Source organism: Seriola dumerili, unplaced genomic scaffold (assembly GCF_002260705.1).
Source record: "Seriola dumerili isolate Sdu_G_001 unplaced genomic scaffold, Sdu_1.0 BDQW01000161.1, whole genome shotgun sequence".
In the NCBI taxonomy this organism is placed as follows: Eukaryota; Metazoa; Chordata; class Actinopteri; order Carangiformes; family Carangidae; genus Seriola; species Seriola dumerili.
Window position 1 is genome coordinate 978,638 of NW_019174416.1, and position 9,612 is coordinate 988,249.

General features: G+C 42.1%; 1 protein-coding gene across 2 annotated transcripts; it reads left to right on the plus strand.

Annotated features, from left to right (window-relative positions):
- The first annotated feature begins 114 nt into the window (after positions 1-114).
- On the plus strand, positions 115-6,506 carry znf711 (zinc finger protein 711). Of its 2 annotated transcripts, XM_022751973.1 has the most exons (8): positions 115-240; positions 1,351-1,432; positions 1,572-1,670; positions 2,037-2,921; positions 3,040-3,186; positions 3,333-3,515; positions 3,862-3,996; positions 4,118-6,506. In XM_022751973.1, the coding sequence occupies exons 3-8, from the start codon at positions 1,592-1,594 to the stop codon at positions 5,296-5,298; spliced, it is 2,610 nt and encodes an 869-aa protein (XP_022607694.1). In that variant the 5' UTR covers positions 115-240; positions 1,351-1,432; positions 1,572-1,591; the 3' UTR covers positions 5,299-6,506. The 2 variants fall into 2 exon arrangements, with proteins under 2 accessions (XP_022607694.1, XP_022607695.1); XM_022751974.1 differs by lacking the exon at positions 1,572-1,670.
- Positions 6,507-9,612: the final 3,106 nt, after the last annotated feature.

Genomic DNA, 9,612 nt, shown 5'->3' on the forward strand with positions numbered 1-9,612 from the left:
CTCTTATGCATGACGCAAATAGTAAGGGATCAGCGGTAAACGAGGCCACGCATTGTCTGCCCCCCGCCCTCCCTCTGCTTGTCAGGAAGCAAGCTGATTGGCCGAGGCCTAGCAAAGAGTGCCCGGGGATCCAAAACTGCAGGCCGCACTTAGCTTACCGTCAAAAATAAACCAAAACAATAACAGACAAAACTGAGAAGGGGGAGAAACGCCGATAGAGTCAGAAGACGACGTTATCAGGTAAAATTATTTTGAATCGATTAGAAAGGTATGTGGAATAAGACGCAAGGGCCCAGTCGGCCGTAGCGGGCCTCTTTCAGCCTTTTCGAAAAACAACATGGAAGATAATGCGGCACAAGCTGCGCCACCTAGCTTAGCAAGCTAGCTAGCCAAACGGACGGCCGTCGTCGCGCAGATATGAGCGACATGCCAGAAAATATTATAATAAGGCATTTCAATCTGTTGCCTGTGCTAATGGCTTTATTAGTATTGTAACGTTTCGTGTATTTATTACTGAAATGGTCAAATAATATGGGTTATTGTCTCCCTTGAACTAGCCATTATGCTAAAACAAAATGGCGCTTAGAGGAACAGCCCTAGCTTGCTTGCTAGTTAGCTTCTGTGGGTGGAGGGCGGTAGCCGCCCTACTATGCATTGCATAACGTCTGCGGTATTTTCATTGGCGGCCATAAACTCGGAGCATGTGTAGTTTTGTGCTAAGAGTCCGGAATACAAGACTTTTCACAACAAGAAGTGTAGCATCACAGTATTAGTTTTTAGTTTATCCCAGTATGATGTATCTGTGGAAATCAGGTGCCCATAACGTTACTACAGACCACTGCAGACATCACATATTTGGCTTTTTTGAACCGTCATGTGACGACAGTACATTTCCTCCAACTAAAACAAGCAGGACTTATCTTCTAAGAGCCACCAGAGACGCTGCCTATGAGCTCGTCCCCATGCACACTGAGCGGGACAGCCCTTTGTCTCAGCTGGGCTACAGCCATCAGGCTCAACCAGCCCCAGGTGTATAGCTATATGTCTTCAGGTTGAACCTGCCTGTAGTACTCTTACTAGGCAATGGATGGTGCCAGTGGTCAACAACATAACTGCCCCCTCCTCAGTGGTAGCAAATAAAGTTTTTCTGCCTTCTGTATTTCATTTGCAGAGGCCATTTGTGATGCCACCAGTGTCCTTATTTTAAACCTGAACCCATGTACAAAGTTAGTTATTAAATATAATTACAACACTTAGACTAAGTGAATGAACTAATTACCTCGTTCTGTTCTCCTCTATTATCAACATAATGTTAATGAATACCAATTGTTTCTTATGTTTCTTTATCAGGGGGACTGATTATATTGATGGAAGGAAGCACGTCAGATATCCCATTGGTTTTATTCTAAGGGTTTTGTTGTCAAATGTAAAGGTATGTATTGAATATGAGGCAATATAACATTGTCAGTTTCATACACTCTCATTTTTAGAAATTCACACAAACAAAAGAAAAAAAAGAAAGTAACAAAATGAAAGAAAACTTCTAACGCAGTGTACACTGTAATTTTCAGTCTTTTTTCTGAGTAAAGACATGGATCAAGGAGGAGGGGTGTTGGAGCTACACACTCAGGAGCTAAAGATGCCCCACGCTATGATCATGCAAGACTTTGGTAGGTGGTCAAGTAGGACAAGGTGACATACTTTATATTGTAAACAATCCTTAATTTTAACACGCAACATGTAATTCGGGACAAATATTCCCACTAGCACAGATAAAGCTGAAAGCTGAAAGCTCTCAGAAATGAACTCAGACCAAGACACAGTTATTAGAGACCCTATCCATACATTTTCTTATTGACTTTATTGGGCCACGCCTATGAAGCTGACAGTGCAAATGTTATTTAATTACCTAGATAAATAGTAAAGTCACAGTAACATTACAAGGTCAGTCATCGTGAATGTGAAAAAACCTGTGGACTCTTGTTATAATGATCATTTTGTTGTTTGAAACTCCGCTCTGTTTTTTGTTTTTACAGTTGCAGGCATGGGAGGTCTGGCTCACATTGACGGGGAGCACATTGTGGTGTCTGTGCCCGAGGGTATGCTTCTTTCTGATGTGATGACAGATGAGGGCATCCTCTTGGAGCATGGGCTTGAGGTGGAAGGCCTGGAAACTCAGGTGGTGGAAGGCCTGGAGACTCAGGTGGTTCAAGGCCTGGAGACAGAGGTGGTTGAAGGGCTAGAGACTGAAGTGGTGGAGAGCTTACATGCAGATGTAGAGGGCTTGGATGCAGAAGTGGTTGAAGGCCTGCAGACACAGGTTGTAGAGCTTGAGGCTCAGGTTGTAGAGGGCCTAGAGGGGGAGGTGGAAGTGGAGGGTCTTGAGGCACAAGTGGTAGAGGGCCTGGAAACTGAGGTAGATGTTGAGGGCTTAGAAGCTCATGTTGTTGAGGGCCTTGAGGAGGAGGTGGAAGTAGAGGGTTTAGAAGCTGAGGTTGTTGAAGGTCTGGAGGTAGATGTGGAAAGTCTGCAGTCTCAAGGGGTCGAGGCCCATGAAATGACCAGTGAAGACATGGTGCCCTCAGAGCACAGTGTAATCATGCCTGAGAATATCCTTGGGACAGAAGTTGCAATAGAGGAAGCTCTGGACCCCCACCACCACCATGTTCTTACCTCAGACCTCATCCAGGACTCAAACCACCACCATGATGACATGCCAGACCAGGTATTTGTGGCAGAGCTACTCTCTGAGCACCAGGACAACACCCTGGACCACCAGCTTGTGTCAGAAGGCTTGATGGTGACAGAGGCAGGCTCAGAGACCATAATCCACGAACAGCTGCCAACTGAGGCTGTTCCCCTGCAGACAGACGAGGATGATGACGCAAGAAGCAGCTCTGAGGATTACCTCATGATCTCCTGTAAGACAGTTTGCCATATGATAACACAACTTACATTAATAATACATTAACACTGTTCTTGTTATTGATATTATACAATTTTGGATAACTGGACATTTGTATATTTGTCTTACTGCAGTGGATGAGGTGGGAGAGAAGTTGGACATAGGAGACACCCCCCTTGAGATCAGCACTGAGGTAATGGAAGATAAGGAATCCAAAGAGGAGGATGGCTCTGAGGTCATCAAAGTCTACATTTTTAAAGCTGAAGCAGATGACGATTTAGGCAAGTGACTTTTAAATTCACAAATTTCTCAGTCTGCTGGCAATACATAACTTCTACAATATAAGAAATTACCTCTAGATTTTTTCCTGTTCAAGTGAATATAGAGCATGGCTTGAACAAAGTTGTTGAATTTTTTGGATTTCCAGGTGGAACAGAGGTAATAACAGAGGATGATTACCAGAATGGCCATCCTGACCTGGAGGCTGCATCATCAGGCAGACTGGGAGTTGGCCGTGACAAGATGGTCTATATGGCAGTCAAGAACCACCCTAAAGAAGATGAAGACGATGATGAGGATGACAGTGATGAGGATGACGACGATGACATCAGTATGTTCCTTTGTGAAACAGCTTTTGGTGCATTGGTTGTGTCACAGGTTATGTCTTTGTAAATCAGTAGAAACAGTCAAAACTGTCTGACGGTTGAAAGTACATCAGTAAGAGGAGGTTGCTATGTATTAGCATTCTTTTTAGCTGACTCACTCAACAACGAGATATTTGTGTCTGTGCATGGCCAGTTTGTACAGTAAATGTCACAGCTTGGTTAAATAACATGTTTAAAAAGCAAAATTATTTTAAAAGTAACTGATTTTAGTAGGTTTCTTCTTGAAAAGTAAAATAAAATAATGTTACCTATCCTGTTGTAAATGTAATGTAAACTGTCTGGTCTGTGCAGGTAATACCATTGATCAGGTGAAAAATGGTGCAGCTACATCATTTCTTCAAATCCGCGAGGGGCTGGGCGCCAACCGTACCCTTAAACCCAAAGCTAAGAAAAAGAAGAAAGGAGAGACACGACAGTGTCAGACTGGTATGATCAGTATATGATACTGATGGACCATAAGATGATGAGATATGATGTTACAAAATTTCATATTGAAGGTTGTTCACAACATTCTAAATTACGCACATTTTTCGAACTTCTTTTTCAGCCGTTATCATTGGACCAGATGGTATGCCTTTGACAGTCTACCCCTGCCACATATGTGGAAAGAAGTTTCGCTCACGAGGCTTCCTCAAATGCCACATGAAGAACCACCCGGACCATCTGCTAAAGAAGAAGTACCAGTGTACAGACTGCGACTTTACCACCAACAAGAAGGTCAGTTTCCACAACCATTTGGAGAGTCACAAACTGCTAAGCCACAATAGTGAGCGGTCTCCAGAATACACCGAGTACACACGGCGCTACCACGAGTCCAGCCCCCTGGGATCTGACAAGCTGATCGTCAAGGACCGGGAGCCCAAACTGCATCACTGCAAGTATTGCGATTATGAGACAGCGGAACAGGGCCTACTCAATCGTCACCTGCTGGCTGTGCATAGTAAGAACTTTGCGCATGTGTGCGTCGAGTGCGCCAAAGGCTTCCGCCATCCGTCAGAGCTGAAGAAACACATGCGGACCCACACAGGTGAGAAGCCCTACCACTGCCCGCACTGTGAGTTCCGCTGTGCAGATCAGTCCAACCTAAAGACTCACATCAAGAGCAAGCATGGTGCAGATCTGCCTTTCAAGTGCAGCCACTGTCCCCAAGCCTATGCTGACGCTCGGGAACTCCAGCGTCATATAGAGATGGTGCAAGGCCACAAGACCCACCAGTGCCCGCACTGTGAGCACAAGAGCACTAACTCCAGTGACCTGAAACGACACATTATCTCTGTTCACACCAAGGACTTTCCTCATCAGTGTGACGTGTGTGAGAAAGGCTTTCACCGGCCCTCAGAGTTGAAGAAACACGCGGAGACACACAAGGGCAACAAGGTGCACCAGTGCCGGCATTGTAATTTCAACGCTCCCGACACCTTCACCCTGAGCCGCCATATTTTGTCCTTGCATACGAAGGACCTCCCCTTTAAGTGCAAGCGCTGCCGGCGAGGCTTCCGGCAGCCCGCTGAGCTGAAGAAGCACATGAAGACACACAGTGGTAGAAAGGTTTATCAGTGCCAGTATTGTGAGTATAACAGTACGGACGCTTCTGGCTTCAAACGCCATGTCATCTCCATTCACACCAAGGACTACCCCCATCGCTGCGACTACTGCACCAAGGGCTTTAGGAGGCCTTCAGAGAAGAGCCAGCACATAGCCAGGCATCATAAAGACATGTTGATGTAATGTCATTGTGCACACAAACACACTTTTTCCCGAGTAAATCTGTGTCACACACCCAGAGGTAATTTTAGTGTATTAACAAAGAAATGACGGATGTAGGCTGTTGATGAAGACGACAACATCATAATTGCCGTTCTGTGTTCTGTGTTGTAATGGGTGTAAACCTCCTCCCCCAGGGGTAATACAAGAACACATTTTAGAGGGGGTGAATTCTAAAAACACAGTGTGTACACTGAGTGGGACAGCTGTAAATTGTGTTTTGTTTTGTTGCAGAAAATCACATATGAACATATATTCAGGGTTTCAAATGTCTATATTTTTATACCCACTCAGCTGAAATGCTGCAAGATGATGACTGTGTCCTGTAAAACAGAAAGCGGTGCTTTGTGAACGTCATGCCAGTTCAACAGATGATGTGGACTGAGTACAGGAGAAGTTTGCCTCCACAGTACCAACTAGTATCTATTTTCCTTATTAACCAGCTTTTACTCTGATGTTTGTGTTCAATGCCGTTCAATGGTCTTTAATGGGCAAAGCCATTCATGAGTTCATAAATGGTTTTCAGTGACGCTGACACACATTACGCACCTTAAAAAGATATTTCATCAACTCTAACAGTTCAACTTCCATCATTTGAATTTTCCTCCCAAGCTTGAACACTTGGAGTTCCATTAACTGAATCATGTATAATATAGGCTATTCTGTTAAATATATCCTAAAAGATGAAACAGAAATTCTCTGGTCTGATCAGCTGTGTCTAGCAAAGAGGAGAAGGCTTAATTTGGTATATTAGTAGAATATCCCTTTAGTGTACACACTTCTGACACAAATCTGCTATTGTATCTGCTAGGATGGTGCTGGTAGATGACAGGTGTATTATTATATGAGCTTCACAGATGGTTGGCTTTACATCAGATATAAAGCCCTGAAGTGGTTATATGCGACTGCCACTGCAAGTTACATATGTGTGTGACGTTACCTATGACACAGATGTGCTCTCTCAGCTAACCATTTGATTGCAATCATGCCTTACATCTGTTGGTCTTTATCCCTTAAGCACTGATGAACACAGCTAATCAAAAAGAATAAGTGATTTTAACTCTCAAACATGCTGTATCAATACCATTCTCTCAGAGATTGTGTGTTTGAGTCAGTAGAAAGCACTTTAATAACTTTTTTTTTGTATTTTAATTACATGTATGGGGACTATATGTACATATATATCTATATATATAGATATATATGTGTATGTATACACATATATATATATATATATATAAATACATATATATTTATATATGTGAACCCTAGATAATAAACAAGTACAGAGCTTTGTGAGTGGGTAAAGGAGTAGATTGTTTTTGAGTGTCATCTCTAACAAGTGGGCACAATCCATTACCGCATCAAAACTGAATTGTCATTGAAAGTGGTGGGTGAAAACCATTTATGTTTTGTTCTATGGATAAGTGATTGGGTTTTGTGTTTTGTTTGTGCTCACTAACAAGTTTCCCATACCCTAGTCCTTCAGTCCTAAATAACCCAACCCAATCCCAAGCATTGGATTATTCCCTTGAAGTCAGTGGTCATCATATTGGCATTAGTCTTTAAAGTATGCACATATGCTGTCTCCATGAAATTAATTGTGGTATATATTAAAAATTCCTGCATTTCGTGTACCTTAGTCTATATATTTTTTTTCAGTCTGATTGTGGATAAACTACTGGTGGGGAAGAACCAAAATAAACAATTATCTTTTTACACTTTTTGTCCTTTCTGTCCTGCATGACTTTTGCAAGGCTGGGTCAGAAATTTTATCTCTAACCAAAATATATACAGATACTTTGTGAGGTTTAGCTATAGTCTGTATCTTGTTTAAGTGTTGTCATCTGTTGGTTTATATTTCATGGATCATCTCTTTACTCCAGGACCTCATAGAATACAGATGATATTGTTTTCATGCCTTCTTATTTCTCCCCATAGGCTTAGAGGCAAACCTGACTGAAGGAGGACACCATGTAGGATTGCAGTTTTGACTGAGAAAGCTTTAATCATTCATCATCCACAGCTTTCTACAGCAGAGGTCCGTTTATTTTTAAAGACCTCTAATGAGTGTCTTTGTGTTCTGTGGTAGCAGTCAGTTCATCAGTTTCAAGTTCACAATGGAACCTTGGAGCAGTTTCAACATTTGTTATGATTGTTGAACTTGAGTCAACCACTGAGAAATGATGAAATATGCCAGCAAAGTTCAGTAACAGGTTAGAGTGGCCAACAAGCCATTTGGTGATTAGTAAAAATGGAATTCAAAGCTTCACTTGATCACTGCCTCATTCTCCCACACATTTGTGCATAGATGTAGGATTTAGTGTTGGATAAGGCTGAGCTGTACTGCACTGTCCCAGCAGACAGTATAAATCTCCACTTCAGCTAGCACAGAGTGAAAATGATACAACAATCTGAAAGCTCCAGACTTGAGTTCCAGAGGCTCCAAATCCATCCCAAGTCTTGCAATTTCAGTTTAACTCACTGTGGCCATGCTGGTTTATTTGGAATGATTTTGTTTTCAGTTGCTATGATGCAATCCTGCAGCAGTAAGAGCATCTCCAACTCAACAAATATATTCAATACTGTACACACTCAGGGGCATTGTCATACCTGGTATAAACTGCTATTGTGAGATGGAGGTAATGTTAGAAAAATCACAGGTGCCACTATTGACATTGATAGTGTCTGGTCTATTCAAGTGACCCAGTAAAACATGAGTGTGGCAGACCCTGAAACTGATGCAGCTAAATGGAATTCAGCAGTCTACATATGGCTTTTTTCATCAACGTGTATATAATCAAATCACCTGTTGATGAAAAAAGCCATATGTAGATACAGAACTGATGAAAAGAATAACTCCTGAATTCTGACTGCTAACCACAACTTTATTCAAACAGACATTTTGATATTCCCAGTCACATCTGGAGTCATTGTCCCAGTACATAAATGTTGACACAAACTGAGGCTTTCACTGTGTTGAGATTGATATCATGGCTTTACAACAACCATCAATTATACTTACTTCAAATTCAGACCCCAAACTTCAGAATTGGGATTAAATGAGAAGGAAAGATCAATAAGAGAGATGGTGATGAATATGGAACTACATTTATGAAAGCTACATTATATATATTGTATAGAGAGGATTGGTTTGGGAGTGTCCTTAGAGAAGAAGGAAACAAACAGATTGATTAAAGGATTTGGGTGTAACTGTACAAAGAGAGGAGGAAAGCGCTAACTGAGTCAGGAGGAAAGTGCAGTGAACTGATTTGATCAAAAAGTTTGTAAAGGCGAGGCGGCCTTCCTGGTTTAGTGTCCGCTTTAATTTAATTAATGTGGTGAACATCTGTTAGAGTGACCGCTGTCAACTCTGACTCAGTCAAAAAAACAACTGCATCTTGTGCCTCTTTGCAGAGGTTCACAGGGAAATGACTCTTTCAACACTAGTAGAAAAATGTTACTGTAAAATGTCATTGAGATGTGTTGCATGCGTGTCTTGTTACACTTCCATGTCACCTGTCGAGAAAGATGTATGATGTCTCATACTGAGGGAAATGAGGCTGTGCAGATGGGTTCACATGGGCACTGCAGAAACCACCTGAGAAAATAGATGCAACAGCCTGTTCATTTTTGTTGATCCCACAGAATATCCCATAAATCACTTACTGGTGCAGCTGTCAGCACAAACCGCTGAGGACGCAGAGATCAATATGCAGACATATCCATAAAATCCTCCCAAAGTAACCCCTCTTTTCTCCCTGTATTATCCAAGAATTCAGTATGAGTAGCGTTGTTTTTGTCTATACACATGCAGATTTAGCAACAACAGTAAGTACATTTTCCCACTTCCTGTTTGAGTTATGCTGAACCACTATCTCTCCCATGGGTTGTAAGCCTTGTCTTTGCCTATTTTGAATCAGCGGAGCATTGAACACACACACGCACACAAACACACACTCACACGCACACACACAGTAGGCTACACCTAACAGCCTCTAAAGGCCATCACTGTGATGAGAATTGACTGACATACACAGATAATCCAGCCGTTGCAGAAGGTCAAACTAATTTATTTGATGTAGTCATTTTGTCCACATTTCTGAGGATCAATGGTCTATGGTGTGGATGTGATTAGAATGATGAAACTGCCAGTAAAAATCAGGGTAACATGCTGATGTGCAGGGATTTTCGAGCCAGTGAGTGTAGAGGTGATCATTCAGTCATAAAAATGACAGTAATTTAATCATTTTAAATCAGTGACATTGGTTGGATATT

What these genes read in the sequence shown, in the direction of transcription:
- znf711 (XM_022751973.1), top strand. Translation starts at nt 1,592, where the DNA reads ATGGATCAAGGAGGAGGGGTGTTGGAGCTACACACTCAGGAGCTAAAG. An exon ending in TATGATCATGCAAGACTTTG is followed by an intron (nt 1,671 to 2,036) that starts GTAGGTGGTCAA and finishes TTGTTTTTACAG; the next exon opens with TTGCAGGCATGGGAGGTCTG. An exon ending in GGATTACCTCATGATCTCCT is followed by an intron (nt 2,922 to 3,039) that starts GTAAGACAGTTT and finishes GTCTTACTGCAG; the next exon opens with TGGATGAGGTGGGAGAGAAG.